This window comes from Haliaeetus leucocephalus, unplaced genomic scaffold (genome assembly GCF_000737465.1).
Source record: "Haliaeetus leucocephalus isolate CR32 unplaced genomic scaffold, Haliaeetus_leucocephalus-4.0 Scaffold598, whole genome shotgun sequence".
Taxonomy (NCBI): Eukaryota; Metazoa; Chordata; class Aves; order Accipitriformes; family Accipitridae; genus Haliaeetus; species Haliaeetus leucocephalus.
The window spans coordinates 5,640,879-5,660,648 of record NW_010973034.1 but is presented as its reverse complement, the minus strand read 5'-3'; the positions used below and the strand labels follow the sequence as shown (position 1 = coordinate 5,660,648).

Below are 19,770 nucleotides of genomic sequence, written 5' to 3'. Positions count from 1 at the left end.
CTAACCAAACAGATATTCCATACCATATGACGTCAGTTCAGATATAAAAGCTAAGTAAAGGGAGACGGAAGGGGGGCATTTTGGTCTTCCGGAGCAACCGCGACGCGCACCGAAGCCCTGCTTCCCGGGAAGTGGCCGGACGTCGCCTGCCGATGGGAAGCGGAGAGTAACATCATTTGGTTTTCTTTGCTTTCGCGCGCGACCTTCGCTTTCACTTTCTTAAACTGCCCTCACCTCGACCCACGAGCCCTTTGTTGTGTTTTCTCCCCCCCGTCCAGCTGAGGAGGGGGAGTGACGGAGCGGCTTCGGTGGGCACCCGGCGCCCAGCCAGGGTCGACCCGCCACAAGAGCCATTTTGAGCTTTAAGGGAAAAAGTGCCTTTCCGTCTTTGGCTATTGCTTGTATTTGCTGCTGTGTGTGTTCTTTTCCAGTTCGTTGCTAACTGAAATATACATGTTTGTTGAGTTTTGCCTTGTTTGCCATCACACTGTGTGCACTTTTTGTTGTTGTTTTCTTCTTCCAATCACAATTTCTTTAAGGTACTCCACTGTTAGTATTTTACTATTCTGTAATAAGGTAATGTAGGAGTTTAAAAAACAAACAAAAACAGAGCAAAAACCAAATCAAAACTAAACAAAAAACCCCCACCATTTTCTGAATCATAAGAAAGTTTTAGTTCTACCATTACTACTGTAGACTCTGGGATTTCAGAAAATAAGCGGATTCTCCATTTTGCACTGTTTGCTGACATGTAAAAATAAAGAAAATAAAACATAGAAATATAACACACTTAAGAAATGCTGTTTTCCTCTACTGAAATTACAGTAAAGATGAAATTAAATTCTCTGGTTCTTTCCCACACTGAGCCGTTTCTGCAATAAGTAGAGCGTACTGCTGTTGGCCTCTGAAATATCTGACAAACAGCTGGGGCTGTCCAGAGGGAGTCTGTCCATGCCTCCGGGTTTGAAGGCGTAGAGCTCCCGGTTTCTAATTACACCGTAATATAAAGGAGACTTTGCTCTTTTCCCTGGGTCCCTGGAAATTTTTTGCCTTGGTTGTGTTGTGCAAATAATATGATGTGACTGTGACCTGCGGATCCAGGCAACGTGGCTTTCATGGCGCTTCGCCTGAGCTCGTAGCCTGAGCAGCAACATGCCCCACCACCAGGTGAGCAGTCATGGGAGAGGAGACCGAGCCACCAGGTTGGACCGTGCGCGAACCTAACGATGCAGGTAACTGCAGGGCCAGAAGAGTAGGTGGTCTGCCCTGTTGTTTCATAGCACTCTTGGTCGAAACCTTAGTAATTGGCTTGATTGCCTTTACTACTGGCATTTGTTTCTGATGGTTTGTAACCATCCTAGTGATGATGTATCAGTCCAGCCACAAAATACATTCACCAAATCTTTTGCTACAAGTAAAATGAAGGAACCAATTTCACTGACTCGTCTGCAAAATAGAAGCAACTTTCCGAAGCAAGTAGCGTGCAGAAATCATGCAAGACTGATTCAGGAATTCAGATACTAGTGAATTAAAATGCTGTAGGTTCAATGGGCCGTATATTAACGTGTCCTAAAACACCATCCCTTGAAGTAGTCAGTTGTGCTCTGTAGAATTCTAATTGTGAGAAAGAAATGCCTGCCTTCTTCCAGGGTTGTCTTGGCTTCAGAAGACATTAATTCACTAAATACTTTGTAACAACAACTTTTGAAAATAGTATTATGTGGAAAAAAGTAAATGTTTTGTTTGTGTTGCTAGCAACCACTTTAGTCTGGCATTTTTATCTGTTAACCATATTTCTTTTGCGGATAAGAATTTATAAGATTTCAGAAAAAATGTTTTCTAATTGGATCGAATCCAATTTTTGATCTCAGTACAGACTTCCTTTATGAAAAGACACGTATTATAATTGCATCTATTTTAAGCATTAAGTTGTTTATAAATAAGGGATTTTTTTTGTCTTTATATGTATGTACATATATATAAAAATAGATTCAGTGGATTTGAATTTTCAGGAAAACATTAATTTTTATTTGATCTTTATTAGAATTTAATATGAATTTCTTGAGTGCAAAACTTTTGACGCCTTTTATCGTGATAATAATCCATATAGAAAAATTATTTGCTAGATTTGAGTTTGTAGTGCCAATGAATGGTTCTGACATGTCAGCTTGGTAATTACCTTGAATCAGTCAGTATATGAAATGACACTTGATCAGTCAGAAATGACCTGTGATCAGTCAGTGCTCTGAAGTAACCTTTACCTATGGAATAAAAATGCTGTATTTTAATTATTCTTACATGGTAGAATGTGCAGCACAGTATTTTTAGCAGTAGTACTTAGTCTCAAATCCTCCTCTATTGTAATGAGTCTGGGTAGCGCCAGACTTGAGAAGAGAAACCTTAATTTCATGCCCAGAGCATAAACATGACACAAACAAGATTGTATTAAATTCCCTTTTGTTCTGACTCTAGGAAAACCTCTGAGAAATAGACTAGCCTTTTTTCTGTGTTTTAATTTGTTCCTTTAAGGAGCCTGGGAGCAAAACAATATATATGTAGTAAGAAGAGTTGAATACTAGCATCCTGAAATGAAGTATAGCGATGCTGTAGACTCATAGAATAATTTAGGTTGGAGAAGACCTTTAAGAACATCGAGTCCAACTGTTAACCTAGTACTGCCAAGTCCACCACTAAATCATGTCCCTGAGTGCCACATCTACATGTCTTTTGGATACCTCCAGGGATGGTGACTTCACCACTTCCCTGGGCAGCCTGTTCCAGTGTTTGACAACCCTTTCAGTGAAGAAATTTTTCCTAATATCCAATCTAAACCTCCCCTGGTGGAACTTGGGGCCATTTCCTCTCATCCCATCACTTGTTTCTTGGGAAAAGAGACTGACCCCCACCTCGTTACAACCTCCTTTCAGGTAGCTGTAGAAAGCAATAAGGTCTCCTCTCAGCCTCCTCTTCTCCAGGCTAAACAACCCCAGTTCTCTCAGACACTCCTCATAACACTTGTGCTCCAGGCCCCTCACCAGGTTTGGTTTGTTGGTCTTTGGACACGTTCCACCACCTCAATGTCTGTAGATCTTCCTTCAAGGCCAAAACATACTGTGAGCTGCTACTTAGTCTGGGCACTGTGAAATACAATATTTTCCCAAGTCATTCCTATATGTAAGTATTAGGTGTTGAACTGCTACTGGCCTAGAGCAGTTACAGAGAATGACTTTTAATAATGGCGTCTTAATTCCTTAATTTCCCAAGTCATCTGCAGCTGTTGTTTCATTATATCCCTCTGTTTAGATGCATATATCTGAAGGAAATTGGGTAGAAGGCTGGGAATTTTGTGCTGGGAGTTGTAGTTCAGAATGGAGTCACGCAATGGATCCCGCCGTCGTTTTGAGAAAAATGGCTCAAAGGATTATACATCCCATCTGTTTGGGGTTAAAGATGTGCTGCTGGTGCTACTGAACCCATAAATGGTTCAAGGTTGAACTGTCTTCCTTGCGTTACAATTTCATGCGAGAATTGGGTTTGCTTGGTGGGTCCTTGTTAGGATAGTGCCATCTGGCACTGTGGTCACAAACACTTCACTGTTGTTGGAGGGAGTATTCTTGTGACAGAAGGGGAAAAAAAAATGCACCACCACCACCACCTGCCACACCCAACAAAGTGCACATCTCTGTTAGCTGTAAAAATTTATGTCCTACTATTACTAGAGCATTTTAGGCCCATTTCGTCTAGAACAAGTTTTAGTTGTCACATTTCTACATCTCTGACAGTTTTTTACAGAGAAATACAGGCAAATACTTCTTGATTTTTTTTTTAATAATTGATTTATTTTTTTTAATGCTTACATAAAATAAAGATGTCATGAAGGCAGTTACAACAATGTAGATTCCTGTATGAAGGTAGAAGAGGTGTTCACTGAGGAGGGCTAGAAGTGCTTAGCTTCTGTGTTTAGGATCTCACTCTGTGCATATCTGTGGAGTAATTTAAGTCTTAGCGGGGATGAGGCAACTCTCTTGCTGGTAATGAAATTGAACAGTAAGAAAAGGGACATAAGTGTAGATCGATACAACTCAGTAAAGTTTATTTCACCTGCATTACATTCCTGAATCTGAGCTGGTGCTTCTTTCTTTCTACATGAAAATAGGAGTTTGGCTTTTTTGTTTGTTTCTTTTAGACTCTTGGATGGAAAGAAATATGCTGTTCATATCCTGGTAATTTACAGAAGTGTTTATGTCCTTCTGTGTACTTAAACTGCTTGGAGTATTGGCTTTACTGGAGATTTGTCATATTCACTACATATATCTTGTGATGCATTGAGTATTTCCATGTTTGTGGGTGGGGCACAGTGTATACAGATGCTCACCACGTGGCTTCAACAGGTGAGTTTAGTACTATAGAGGAAAATGTTCAATCTCTTGTTTTCTTGAGTGGGACAAAATAACTCCATTCAATTAAGTTTTTACTAAGTAGTCAGATATTTGGATCTTAAAGGCTTTAGCAAGTGGCTGTCAACATCCTTTCAGGATGTTGTAAACAAAGGGTAAAAAAAACACCCTGAAAACAGTCAGTGGTTGTTCTAAATGAATCCTGTGTTATTACTCACACTGGAAAATTGTTTGTAGTACTTAGTTGGGAACACTTTTATATTTTGCCTTGGTCTAGGCATTATCTCATGCTTATTCACGTGGTTATACATTTACTTTCCAAGCAAAAAGATTATGTGCAATCATTGAGCTGTTAACCATCAGCATATTCAGGGGGAGTCTGACTTAAATTACTGCAAAATGTTGGCATGTTAGTTCAAGGGTGTATTCAAGAAGCACTTTATAGTTTCCATTACTTCCCAAACCTAAAGGTCAATGTTTGAAGGGAAGTAGCTCCCAAGACAAGTTGTCTTCATATCTGACAGTTATTACTCCAGACACTTCAGTTATGTTTTATTAAAGTTTTTTTAAAAAGTTGCAGTCTGGGTTTCACTGGGTTTCATATGTAGGAATATGATCAGTTGACAGGTAGTTTTAAAATACTCCCATTATGCAGCAGCTAACACATAATGTGGTGGTGTTTTTTTAATCTTAGAAGTATTAATCATTCATATTTTGTTACCTTGGAACTTTTGCTGACAGTAATATCACAAGCACTCCTGCAAGCCTTGCTTTTATTTTGGAGATTTTTGCTAAAAGCACATTTATTTGAATATACCTTTCATAACATTTGTAGAAACTTTTCTGGAGGTTATCAAAAGGGTTGCATGGGGTTTTTTTTCAGTATTACACATTCATGCTGTGTATACTTTGTGATTAACTGTTCAGAAAAAGCTTCACACTCCTACTTTAAAGATTTTCCTTAAATGAGCTTTGTTCTGGCATAATTTTTGAGTTGGAAACCTGAACATAAATGCAGAATATTTGACAAAAAATGCCAGCAGATTAAATTAAAAATCCTTGGCAGGCATCCTTTCATACTTTCGGGAGACTCAAGCCTCAAACACAAGTAAGTTGCTATGTGATAAGTTTGTGTGTCAGTTGATTTATGGTAATGCCCCATGTTCTGTTCTTAGCCTGTAGGAAAAGCATTCTGATTTAAGCTGTCTTATTAGGCTTTCCTTCTGAAATCTAAATTAACATAGTTGTGAACTCTTCATGTATTTAAGCCAAGACCTGAATCCAGATGTTATATCTAGAGTCTATTCTATTATTGCCACACTATAAGTTACATGAAAAACAAGGAAGAAAATAAGTTTAGATCTCCAAGTAAAGCTCATTTCCTAATTCATTTAGGGCAGTTTTAAAAATAATAAAATGTGCAAGTCTTTTACCCTGCTTTCTAAGGAAACAAAGCTTATATGATCATGCTGTGTGCCTCTGCTGACTGCCAGTCTTACCTCCTCCCCCTTCCCCGCAATAACTTTTGAAACTACTGGCCAATTTCAAACAGATTTGACGGGAGTAAAGGTCTCAAAGATATCAGGTTCCTGCTAGTTTCATGGAAATAGGTGGCTGGATGGAGAAGAGAGACCCTATTCATATGTCTGCTTTGGAAAAAACTGTGGAGTGAGATCAACTGTATTATTAGACACTAGCAAATCCTCATGGGAAAGAAGTTATGAACGTACTAAATAAGGGAAAAGCTTTGACTGGATTTTTCACCTTCTTGGACATTAGGGGATCCAGCACAAGAGTCACAACCATAGGAAACCAGCCTTCAGTAGTTCCATTGCTCACAGACCTGCTTGCTGCTCAGTGAGGTAGGAAAGTATCTGATTATTCCTGAAGCCTTTGAATTAACGAGGAAAAGGATGAAGAAAAGATCTTTTAAGGATGTCCTGCTTCAGTTGTCTTTGTAAACTCACTTCAGAGGCAGACTGGTAGCAGAGAGTGTTGCCTGAAGTATAGAAGGGAATGATAAAAGAGGAGAAGCATAAAAGAAGATAAAGCGCTTAGATGTATGCATAAAATGCAAACCTGCCAGTTTTTGCATGGTGAAGTAGTAGTTTCATCCCAAATTCAATAAACTGCTTGAATTGTTTGTTCTCTGCATAATCATGACTCTGTTGTCACTGTTTGTGGAACTATAATTCATAGTTGCCCATTCCATATTTGTTATCCTAATAAGAAACAAGGACACCTGATCTTTCTGTAGCTTTGCCTTTGGCCTTTTTACTCCAATTGCTCAGGTATTTTAGTGAAGTGGAACATTGTGTCTGATTACCATTGGAAAAGAATTGGAAGGAATACCTAATATTACAGGTGCTGAGTAATACCGCTGCAGTGCATTTTAGTATTCAGTGTGTTTCTAACTTTAAGTGATTCAGTTGCATAGTGGTCAAGAAAATTGAGGGGAAAATTAGCAGCTTTCAGTGGCTTAGCACGTTGAGAGATGAACATGGCTTTAGCACAAATGCTCTGTAACTTTGCTTGGTTCATGCCTTTTTTTGAAACATATCTCATTTTTACAAAGATATGATTTGGTTCTCATTGATATATGTGGGTTTAAGGTTGGAGGATGAAGTACTCTCATGAGCAACAGTTTTTAGAGTTTAGGAGGTTTCCAAGACCCAACTGGATAAAGCCCTGAGCAACCTGGTCTGACCTCTGAGCTGGCCCTGCTTTGGGCAGGAGGTTAGACTGGAGACCTCCAGAGGTCCCTCCCGATCAATGACTCTATGAGAGCTTTCAGGATAGGAACCTGCTTCCAGTCTGGCCCACTCTGCAGTGTACAGCTTGATGAGGGATGGATGGATGGAATAACTTGTAAGTGGCAGAGCCTTCTTCAGCCTTATTTCTACCTCTTTCCCCAGGATCCAGGTATTCCACCAACAGGGAGACCCAAGACCTCCTCCTGCAGTGTGCCTTGATCTTTCTCAATGTGGTAAAAGACAGTGGCTTCTGCTGCAAACCTGATAAAGCAGTATTCCAGGGACTACTGTGGTTGCCTCCACACCAGTAAATTAAAATTTCCTGGGAATGTTCCCAGGCACAGAGGCCAGCTGGTGGGGAACAGCCTATGTCCATGCTGTTAAACTCTCTCAGCCTCCAGAAGAGGTTGGCTGCATGCAAGCTGCCTCTTGGGAGAGGTCCCTGGGGTGCTCCAACTTCTGCAATGTGCCTGCAAGGTGTTTGGTGGGGTGGCCGCTGGCATGGGCCGAGGACATGCTGTGGCCGTTCTAGTGCTTAGACGTATATAATACTAGTGTATTCTAGTACCTGACGATGTTCCCAATGTCTGCTTAGTTTACTGTAAAGATGTAGCCTCTTTGCACTGCAACTGTTAAGGGGGCCACAGTGCCATGAATGTGTGGGTTTGAGGGTGTGAGAAATAGCAAAGCAGTCTGCAAAATATTTGGGAACCGCTACCATACAAAATAGTGAAACCACATGGAATTTCATCAGTTGATGTGGAGCTAATATGATGGCAGTTTATGTGAAAGGTTTCTGCAGCATGTAGTAGAAACCTGAGAAAAACAGCAATCACTTATGTCAGCTGTTTTGCCCTAGAATAGATGTAATGCCTTTGTCAAGAAGGAAGATACTCTTTTTTCGAGGATGAAGTAATACTTTTCTCATAAATAACCTTTCAGGAGGGAAAGGCAAGAGTGGAGAAAGGCAGGATTTTATCTTAAACTTGGATTTTGTAATTGGTGGTAATATTTTTATACTGACTGATGTAACCGGCAAGATTTCTTGGCTTCCGTGGTACTTTGTGATTTTTCTAGCTTCCTAGAGTTTGCTGTTACAAAAGCAACTTCTGCATTCACATTGTCATCACTGTATTGTGCAAGTCTAGTGTACTCATTTTATTACCACACCCAGGGATGTCATGGTTACTGTTGAGTGATTTCCCTGGAGATAATAGTGGCACAGCTTTAAAAAATCAAGACCACTCACTGATTGACTTAAGAAATAAAAATGGTATAATGCTTTCCAGATTCAAGCTTGTAACAATACTTTCTTTGTATAAGTGTCAGCATCATTCATTTGTAGGTCATATTCTTTAACCCTGTACATGAATTTTAATTAACATTTTCCTCTTTTTAAATCATAGGTTTTTTTCATGGTGAAAACTTATTTTTATCAAAGTATTGATTCTATTTTAGTTCAGAGTCCGTGCATATGTGAAGTGGAAGAGGTAGCTGATATTTAAGCAGCAGTAGCAAGGGTGATTCTAGAAATCACAGCCTGTGTGTCTTGCAAGAGTTCCAACTCTCAGTGAGAAAAGAAAGCTGCTGTATCTTACACGGCCTATTGTAATGCAAGCATGTAAGGGACATCTTACTTTTGAATAAATGTTAACATTCAGTGTTGTCCTGTACATTATGGCTAATCTCTAACTCTGTAGTAAAGAATTTACTTGGAGTACCAGCCATAGACAAGGTCATCAATAGGTGACTTCAGCATAGTTTAACTGATGGCTTTTAATATCTTGTCCTAGTAAGTTTTTCTAGGTATAAATTTGTGCAAGTGTTGAAAAATAAGTGAGTAAAGCATTTGTTTTGGTTTGGCTCTTGAGATTATTAAGATGGCTTTTTAAGTATTGAAAACATATGGTTTCAGACTGTGGGTTTTTTATTAATAAAAACCACCCTGATTGCTCCTCAATCCTCCCTAGTTCCCAAAGACCCAGTTGAACTGGCACTAATAGGCAGCACGGAAAAACCAAGCTCTGGTAAGACTGAGCTCTATCGTAGAAATACCCCTTCCAGTGTAGCTCCCTGTTAGCGTAGGAGAGGTGTTGAGAGATGCTCAGGATAGGGCAATGACAAAAGGATCTGTTGTTTTGTGGGTCTTCAGGGCTTTCCTGCTTCAACGCAGGGGTCACATCTGCTATTACAAACTGTGGGTCTCGATAAAGACAGAGAAGGGACTACGCAGCTGCTGCACGCTGGTGGGCTGCTATAGAACTTCCCCCGCCTCTCAAATTCTTCATTAATATTTTCCTGGTGAAAGGACCTTTGCTTAGACAATACCTTGCAGCAGGCAGCATCTGTCTGCAAGGATGTAGATGTTACTAACTGTGCTGACCCAGCTGATTGTTCGCACAGTTTGAAATACTATGATTAGAAGCAGGGCAGAAGGATCTCTTCCGAAGGTGTAGGAAAAGTGGTAGATGAGTGAGGTGAGTTAGAGATGATTCTGTTACAAGCTGTAGGTTGACTCGTACAATTAAAACTATGCATTAGTTCACACACTAGGAATATTTTCATTTCAAAATCAGACCGAAGTATCTGTAAGTGTACTTTCTGTGAAAATTATTTGTTAAATCCTTTTCAAAATAGAGAAGGAAGAAGCAAAATATTGTAGGTTAGGATTTAAGTATTTAATATAAATAGAAGATAGAGAGACACACTATATAGCTGTTATAGCCTGCCAGGACAAGAAAGGACAAAATCTGTCTGTCTAAATAAATATTGTTTTCTAGCTTGTGGAAGTATGGAATTCCTTAAATATATTTTGGATAACAAATATTGTTAGAAAGGATTGTCAGGATACTTAAGTAATACAGAGAGAAATCATGGCCAGCAATGCAGATGCAATGAGAGTTTCCAGCATATTTTTTTTTTTTTTACGGACTAGTATGTCATAATGAAAAATTGTTGTTATTGGAAATTACCTCACTGTTAGTATCTAGCTTCAGATTCTGCTTCAGAAGAGAGAGCATGCAGGCATTGCTGTGTAAATGGCTGCTTCTTTCAGTGCATAAACTTTGATACTTATTGCCTTACATGATAACTCTCATTTCCAGCGGAATGTAGTAATGCAAAGATTATATAGCATTTTAGCGTATTATTTTAATGTAAAATTGAAATCCACTATCTCTATAGAATAAAATAATTCTCATGTAGCTTTAGAACTTTCCATGAAAAAATGTGTTGGCTTATATTTTAATGAGGTTTTTTTCCTATGTGAAGCATCTTCCTGTAAACATCAGTAACAAGAAGAAAATTACTTGAGAAGCTTTTCAGTTTACTTCCAAAATATTATCTGTCTTACGCTTGAGATTACTTCTTTCTTCATCGGTAGGAGACAAAACAGTAGGCAGGATAAGAGGTGATGGGAAAATGACAGTTTGTCATAAGCTTCTAATTCCTGTTTTTATTTCTAAACTTAAAATACTGGTCTAATGGATAAATTCTGAGTGTGATTTCTGATTAAGGGAACACAGGTTTCTAAATGGTTCTGTATTCATCTTCATGTGTCTTTAAAAAAGCAAGTTAAAAAAAAAATCCCAACAAACAGTAAAACAGATATTGAAGAGGAGCAGTATATCAGTCACAGTCTATTGTCCACTGAGACCTCTAGCAGATCTGCTCATTCTCTGTATAAATGAAGTGTTTAGTGCTTCACTGTTTTACATAGTGTTTTCTTGAATGATCTGAGAGAGGAAGTAGAAAGCACATTAATTACATCTGCAGATGATATGAAGCTAGCGAGCTACAGCAGCTGGAAGAATGGAAAGAAATATGAATTGATCTAGAGAGCGGCAATGTGCAGGAATTTACAAAATGAGGCTCACCTTGGAAACATGATCCAAATCATAGAGATGTTCTATGTAAAATTAGCTTAGTGAAGTGTTAATGTTGAGCTTTCACTCATGCAGTAAGCAAGATCTATTTATCTTGATATATCACTCAGTTAAATGTTTCTTATGGTATCCTGATCTTTAACCACTTCTACTGAATCTTCCTGGAACTGTTTCCAGTTTCACTACTGTGGTTTTGGTGATGAAGGACAAATAACTGGGACTATTTCTTGGTTTATTTGCAAGCAAAAACTAAGCAATATATGAAAAAACTAATGGCTCCTTTTTTATGATTCTCCCTCCCCCCCCCCTTTAATTTTAATAGAATTCTGTCTTAATCAGTGCTGCAAATTACGTGTCTGTCCCAAATTCAGAATTCTTGGATCTAAAATTGCGCTATTTTGTGCAGCTGCTCTTTTACCAGTTTGCTTTCCAATTTGGGATGCCAGCAGGACTCCAGAGCAAAACTGTCCTGAGATTTCATTTTCTTTACATTATTTTATGAATGGCTCGTGCTTTGCCTTGATGCTTTGGAAATGAAATGGACCTGGCTGCCTTTATGGCTTATCAGTTTCTCAGCCCTGGGCTCTTTACAGGGGCGAATGCCAATCAGTTGTAATTTGCTCAGATAACAATGTTACTATTGTTAGTGCTAACATGTCTGTTTGTTAAATAGGTGGTGTAATAGCTTGTTGTAAGAAATAATTTCATGTTGAAGAAACAGCCTAAGAAGGCTTTTTGGTACACTTTGTGTAATACTGTGTGTGCAGGAGGCAAAACAAAACCGCATATCCAGTATCACATTTGGCTTTTATCACTTTTGGCTTAATTAGGCTCTATCTAAATGTCCCATGTTTTTCTGCACTGAGCTGCTGAAGATAGCTGCGATGTAACCCAGATCATGTACTCCTGTGACTATCCTAAATTAAGATTAGATGACGGGGGTGGGGTGGAAAGGTGCAGAAGCCTTATGATTTTTTTTTATTTTTTTTTTTTTCCTGTGGATACATGAGCACCTGCCTAATAAATTTAAGCCTCCTGGTGATGGGCTTGCTTTGCTTACCTTTAGCGAGCCTCCTAGAAATGGTCCACAGATTACAGTGTGTAAGACACAGAAAACAGTACAGTGAAGTTTAAAGTTAAGGCAGTACGTAACAATCAATTGCTTTATACAAAGACTGAATGAAAGTCTAACTGTTACTGTGTCGGACTTTGAAATGAACAGCTAAAAAGATGGCCAACCAAATTCATTGTGTCCCTGTACCAGTGTGGCAAATCTGTCCAGCACCTCCTCTCTGTTGGCTCCTGCGCCAGCAGTGGCTCATCAGGCTGGCACGCGTTTCTTGCTCCGCTCTTTGCAGCATGTCCTCTCCCTGTCTCCATCTTGAGAATTCATCAAAAAAGGTAGTGTGCCCAAAAGCCTGGTTTGATTCCTTTCAGTGTATCAGCTTTTTTTATAAAAAGAAGGACTTTGTTTTTTCTTACATATCTTCAGAAATCCTTTCATGGCAGAGCTCCGTGAAGATGAGGATGTATTTTGCAGTTTCAAAACTCCACGTTGCGCTAGCAGTATCGGTTTATGTAATATATTTAAGAAAGAGGCTGAACTGGTGTTTGTTTATAATTACAATTGCTTTTGAAATGTCTGTTGTGTGTTTGGCATGATTTTGATTTGTGAGTGGAACCAGGCTTTCAGCTGAAATCTATTGTTATTCACTTTAACCTGTTTTAGGGTTATTCATATTTCATTCTTTTGTGCTGAGTAAACTGTAATTTGGGCAATGCTTATTTGTCCTGATTAAACATATTTGCCTGTACCTTATCTCAGTTGATTATATTAAAAGCATAAGACAAAAGGATCTCCTTTTCTTGCTATTTCCTCCACAGTGTAAGTAGAAGATTGTGTTGCTATTTATCTTTGCTACTGTGCTTCTCTATCTCTCCGGTTAGTATTCAAGTGTGGCATGAATTCTTTATCCGTATAGTATGGTGGTGGCTTGCAAGTGATGAAAAACAGTTTCCTTTACGCAAATGTCCATCTTTGTTAATGCTGTCAAACAGCCAAGTGTGATATCCAGGGAATACACGTCACTCTGTGGGTTACTGATAATGTAATCTAATTTCCAAAAATAGATTAAATGCATCTTTTCATCTTTAGCCATCAGATGTATGTAAGCTAAAGGAAAACAACATGCCAGAGACAGTACATGTGAATTTGGAAGAAAGATCAGTGGCTAATTTGAAATTAAATGTTTGGGTTTGCCACATTTTCTGATAAATTAACCTTGGTGAGGAAGCTCGTGATGGTATTGTGTTGTAGAGACTTCCACAGATAAAATATTTAAGTTGAAGGACTGTTATTTGTTTCAAACAATGCCTTTAAAATCTTTATAAGCAATTTTTACAAGGCCTTTTTCAGCAAAACCTTATGTATAGCAGTGATAAGCTTCACTTTTTAAAAAGTGTTAACAAATGCTACACTTTTTTTTCATGAATGTCTTTTATTTAGTGATTTTCCATGCCCTCCCAAGTAAAATGAACTAAGTTGAGGAGGAAAATGAATGAAATGGCATTTCTGATTTTAATAGGTGAGGTACCAGGACACAGACTGAACCCTTCCCTAGCATGTACCACCTTTTTTTTTTTTTGTAAAGATGTTATTGCCATGTATTCAAGTTGAAAGATGAGTAATAGTTCTATTCATAAGGAAATGGCACAACAGTTGTGTCAATCCTTTTAGTAATTACAAGATGTGAGAGAGGATCCGTTCTCCCTCCACGTACCCCTTACCAACTCAACATTTCTGCAGGCATTTCCAATCAAAGCCAAGTCATTTTGGTGCCTCTTTCCAAAAAATCTGCTTCTGCTGTAGTTTAAGCTGGCCAAAGTCTGGATTGTGTCATCCAACGCTTTTCTTAGGATCTGCTCCCTCAACTATTTTTTTTTGTCAAACCAGGCAAATGGTGGTGCTTCTAGATATAGAGAGCGTCAGAAAAGCCCCCTATGGCTTCTGTAAGCTCTATCAGCTGCAGAACTGTACCTTACGGTAGTTGAGATTCTCCATCATTTACCCACACCAGAGCACCAAAGTCAGGTCCTTCATTTCTGGTTTGCTTCTCTTAAGGTAATCTGTGCGACCCTTTTCAACGAGCCTTAATACCCTTCTTCAATTGCCTCAAACTGTCACGTTGAATATTTTTGTATCTTCATCCAGCTTTGCGCATTTATAGCTTAGCTGATACTGTTTTGTATGTATGGCTGAGCTATTTCTCCTTTAACATAATAGAAACAACAGTTTTCTGTTGTTTCTGCCAGACCAGGCAGAACAAATCTGTTCAGAGATCTTGTATAACCTGTGTGACATCCCCATTGCTGAAGAAATAGAACTATTTGTTATAGAGGCTATCCTTTAATCTCACTGAATTATTGAGGATACTATTTAATTGAAGGACTCCTTTTATAATTAAGAACTTGCTGTCCGAGCCCTAAAGGGGAAAACTTGCCAGCTAGTTTTCATCCATCAGGTGCATGCAAGCATTATGAGAGGCATTTGTAGTGCTACTTTAAATCAAAAGTCATTAATGTTCATTTGTTTTATCAGTAATGTTTATGTGGTTGTATTGCTGCTGTGGGTACCAGAATTGGGCAGATGGCAAGAACATGTTAGAAGTACCGTTAGTTTTTCAGTTTCTGTTGTTCTGCATTACATCAAAAATGCCTTTTATATAAAACCTGTGGTTGCACCTTTATACTCCTGACCTCCTCTGAGCTGTACAAGAACAGGCTGTTCCTATATCATGTTACACTAGCTGCGTGGCATCTCTTTTTCTGCCCATTAGAAAGTATGTCAGTGCTTACGTCCTGTGCCTATTGAATGACAGGTGACCATTAAGACATGTTAGCTGCATAAATAATTGGCATGGTGATTATTTCACATATTCCACAATTATTCTTGTGACAAATTTATTATATCACTTTGAACTGGAGGACTGTAAGGTATTTCTTATATTTATTAAGTATGTATTCAAATTTATTGGAGTGAGGTTTTGTGATCTTTCTAGTACAGATGAAGTAACTCATTCTTTCCTTGTGTCCTAGTTTAGACTTGGATCTCTGAAGCTACAGAAAGTTTTGAGTCCGGCAGAGGTGGTTAAGGAGCTGATTGGTTACTGTCTGGACTGCCTGGGAAGACTGCATGCGAAAAATGAGCATCTGCAAAAAGAAAACGAAAGGCTCTTCAGCAGCTGGAGCGACATGGAGAAGCTGTAAGTTTAAAAGTGCATTTGCAGGTGATACTTGAGAAACTCACAAACACTTATACTGTCAGTGCAGGCTTTACTGATGAGCACTTTTGAAGTCACATACAGAAAGAGACACACATATTTCCGTTCTCTTGACAAGTGTTTTGAGCCCAGTTATCTACAGCCCATGTAGTTGTGAATTTCATTCCTATGTCAAAGATACAACTGGTATTACAAACTTTGCAATAAAAGCTGGTTTTAGCTTTATGAAGTTAAAAAAAAAAAAAAATTACCTTTTTTCTGTAGAATCCTCTCCACTTTCTTCAGGAAGCCTTTTCCTTTCCACTATTTCCTATAATTCTTAGGACTAGCAGTTTAAATTATCTACATTTTTGAGTGGGAAATAAATGGCCATCACTTTAATCTGTTTGCCTTGTCAAAGCAGCCAGAATTGGAAAACGAGTGTGTTGTTATATGAAAAAGTAACATTATTTTAAAAGAGATTTTTATAATTGCCATTGCATTTATGATCTGAATTGTCTGCCACTGCACTCTGTAGTGAAGTAACCTATGCTTATTTCAATTGGCATAAAACACTTAGCACATACAAGTCAGAGATTTATCTTGATTTTCTATAGCTTTATCTGAAAAAAACCACATTTAGGAAGATTGATGAAAGAATGTAGCTAATTGGCATTAATTTACCCTGAAAAAGAGAGCGAACTTTTGGGAGGAGTTAGTTTTGTTTCCTTCTCATTAAAATGAGTAACAGTTTCTCCTGACAATCTCCCTGACAAGCATATGGCCTTCCTAAGTAGTGTTTTACTGCTTAACAGTTTATTGAACAATAGCGTATTGTGTAACCAGTATGCTGTACTGCATTACACGCTAATGTGTAATAGGCGTTAGTGCTTGTATCAATTTCCATGGTGGTGTGGCACTTTTTTTAAAGAGTAACCCCAAAGAAAAAAAAAAAAAAATCACAGTAGCCTCACAGCCTTTGCTCTCAGAAGCAGTGTATTCAAGCTTTGAAAGCTGGTGGTTTTCTTTAGTATGTTTATATTTTGAACAGCTGAAACATGATTTTTCAAAATAAATATTGAAAGTTGTACAGTCACCAAACTTTGGCCATGTCTGCTAAATGGAGAATAAAAATTATTTACATCCAAACAGTATTGGGGGTTTTTTTTTTGTTTGGGTTTGTTTGGTTTTGGGTTTTTTAAATTCTTTTTGCCACAGCCTAGTCTACCCTGCTGTGTCTCTCTTTGCTCTTTTGGCTCCAAATGCTGGACCTAGTGTTGTGAGTTTCTTGGACCTGAACAAAAGCTTTGCCTGTCTTTGTTCAGTAGACAGGATTTCAGGCTTCGCATTCTGTATCACTTGCGGTGTTGAGTGGTAAAACATCAAATAAAGCACGTGATGTTGAGAATTGTGCTCCCTCTTTGCCTGGAGCTAAGGCACATCAGCTCCAGAGTTTCAGCCCCTGCAGTTCCCTTTGCTTAAAATCTCTCTCTTCAGGACCTCATTAGAATTAAAACATAGCATGCAGACTTCCAAGAGCTGTGTTTGTTCATTGTAAGCATGGGGCACTGGATGGAATAATTCAGTCATCCTCTTTCCGTTTCCCTACTCTAATTTTCTTGCCCATCATGAAGGTTTTGTGAGCTCAGCTCAGCAGCTTTGCCCTGTAGCTGTCTGGGGCATCTTGAGGTCTAAACTTGTTCTGCTTTCCGTTCGGTCTGCAAAATGGCAAGGAAGTTTCATTCAGGAGGCTAAATTTGCCTAGTGAGCAATCTGTAGGCTGAATACCAGCCCCGATCTGCTGCTGGCTGTTGCCTCACCAAAGCATGGTGAGATATGTGAGATAATCCGCCCAGCTGTAAAGAGCTTGCTGCTGGCAGCCCTGTGCCAGCTACAGAAGTGACTCCTGCCGCTTCCCTCTGAAATTCAGGTTCACATAAAGGCGAAAGGCAGGAGCAGGCCAAAAATCCCTTTGAAGAGAAATCCCCTGCATGGTCAAATTAATTGTTAAATTGCTTATGCACTCTAGTCTAAGCTGTGCAGCATCTGAGGTGTTGGGAGTGTTTCTGGTTGAAGATGTAAATCCCTATCATCTTGCTTATTGTGATGACCTAAGTGTAGGAATTTACCTGGCTGAAAAATTCCCTGCTTTCAGGAAATGACCCATATGTAGGTGACATCAGTATGGGAGTTATTGGCTAGCTAGACCGTTCAGCGCTTGATCTAAAAACATAAAATAAAAATGACTAAGACACTATCTGGCAAGATCTAAATAGAGAGGCTAAGGAAATTTTCAAAATTATTATTCTGAAAATGCTGTGTGTGCCTGGGGGTGAGTGTGTGTGTGCGTGCGCACCTCAGGGATGGTTGAGTTAAAATACCAGAGCAGAATAGCTATTGTTTTTATTTCATATAGGTAATTAAGATGGTAAAGGTAAAGTAATAATAATCTGTAGCAAAACAATTCCTTGGCCAGTAAAACTCAAGTTAAAGTTCTGATTTGGGTATGGTGTGTATTTTGTATCAAACATCTAAAATTAGTGTAGACAAGCCAAAAATAGCTACTAATTTGTGTTGTGGTCAACTATAGTGACAGTATATTTAAACCACAAATAGCTTATAAAAATGCAGGCTAGGTAGTTTGGTGCTTGAAACTGACTCTTCAGCATTAGCTCATCAAGATTCAATACCATTGCCAATGTTGGGGGAAGGGTGAATCTGAAATGTAATAGAGCGGTGCTGTAAGACCAGCAATTATTTTAAAGCACTGAGGACAAGGATGAATAGTAGAGATGTTGAATTTTTTCTTTCTACTATTGGAGTGTGGAAAATGTATAAATGCCATTAAGTTACATAGTTCACATTAACCTCTGTGAAGCATGTGTGATTGCTCTACATTTAGGCAGCACTTAAGAACTGGACAGTTACCTTATTTTCTCAATTACTGATTGTAACCATTCCTAATACTAGCTGCTTTCAGTGGGCTGTGCAAGCTTTTTGATGGCAGTCGACTTGGGCGTCTGGCACATTAAAAGCATTGCACTTAACATAACAGAGACATCTAAGAGTGTAGAAATCAGAAAACACGTGCAAATAAGACTTACATCACTCTAACCATTAAATTCCATTTATTTTCATTGTACTTGAAAGTTGTCTTTGAGGTGAGCAGCTTCTTTATTTGGCCTGGGGAGATGGTATTTTAGTGAGACAACTCACATACAGGCACAAGCATGTAATGAATTGCAATTAAAGTTTGTATTTGTAACCGACGAGGTATTTGCGATGAAACCCAGCCAGATTTGCTTAGTGGTCATGTAATTCAGGTAATGCATGCCTGAGTGAATCCTAAAGGCTATGCAGAGCTACAGCCAGAGCCACCCCACAAACAGATACGTTCTCCATTATTAATGTATCCCTGTTCCCACGCAGCAGAGGACGGTTGCTTTTTACTATGCTGTTTTTAAGTATCATCATATGCCATATAATACTACATTTGTAAAGGCTCATAACTTGCAAATATAGCATTAATGTAATACTATTTTACACTGATTGAATGTTAGGCCAAATGAATGTCGTACGTATGTCTGGAGAATGTATTTATATATGGATCACTTTAAACAACGGGAAAAAATCAAAAAAGGTGTTCATGTAAATGAAGACAATCATGTAAGATTAACTGATTGCATACTACTAATTGATTTTGCCTACAGGCTAGAGTTAATATTCTAATCTATGCATATAGTCAGTATGTATGTTTCGAGATGCTAGTATTTCGCTCTAGAAGCTGAAGAAATTGGCTAGTCTTGCAATAAGTTCTTATACTGTGCTTCTTAATGTCCAGGCAGCATCAGCTTTACTTCATTTAGAGTTACAGTTACGTGGATTTTCATCAGTGCATGCCTTTGCAGGATTCAAGGGCCTCACTGAAGTTATCTTATATGACACCTTTTTGGCCAAGTCAGCAAAATGTCTCGATGTAACTATTAAAACCAGCCTCAGCTGCTCTGACAAAAACCAGTCCATTGGCAAACTAAAGGCACAGTAGTACACACTTTCTTTAGTTCATATTGATTTGTGTGGGGCAGAAGGGACTTTGCTGTAGGATTTGATACAGACAGAAATACTGTATTTCACACAAAATCCTTTTTTTCCATTTTTATGTATACACATGTAATTAGTTTCAAGTATGTTCAGGCACTTCTGGACCCTGTATTAGGGTTTACAATTCTTTGTGAATTGTCTATTTGTTCCCCACTAAACAGTTAACTTCTCTTTTGTAAGTGGAAAGTCTCCTGGTAGTTGATTAGTACATATGATCTTTCATTTAGGAATTATTGAACCGATCTATATGGTAATGATGTTCTGCTATTTGCATTTAAATTAGATGAATTATTTATCAACTATCAAGCATATCCCTAAAGCATTGCACAGTAGACTTAATGCTTTATGAGATTATTTTCTATTGTCTTCCTTCTTA

General features: G+C 38.5%; 1 protein-coding gene across 2 annotated transcripts in view; it reads left to right on the top strand.

Annotated features, from left to right (window-relative positions):
• XRCC4 (X-ray repair complementing defective repair in Chinese hamster cells 4) overlaps positions 1–19,770 on the top strand; it is a 180,631-nt gene that overhangs the window by 62,754 nt on the left and 98,107 nt on the right. For both annotated transcript variants that reach the window (XM_010578054.1, XM_010578055.1), the window contains exon 5: positions 15,130–15,296. In XM_010578054.1, the coding sequence (XP_010576356.1) occupies positions 15,130–15,296 (167 nt within the window). The remainder of the gene's footprint in view (positions 1–15,129; positions 15,297–19,770) is intronic.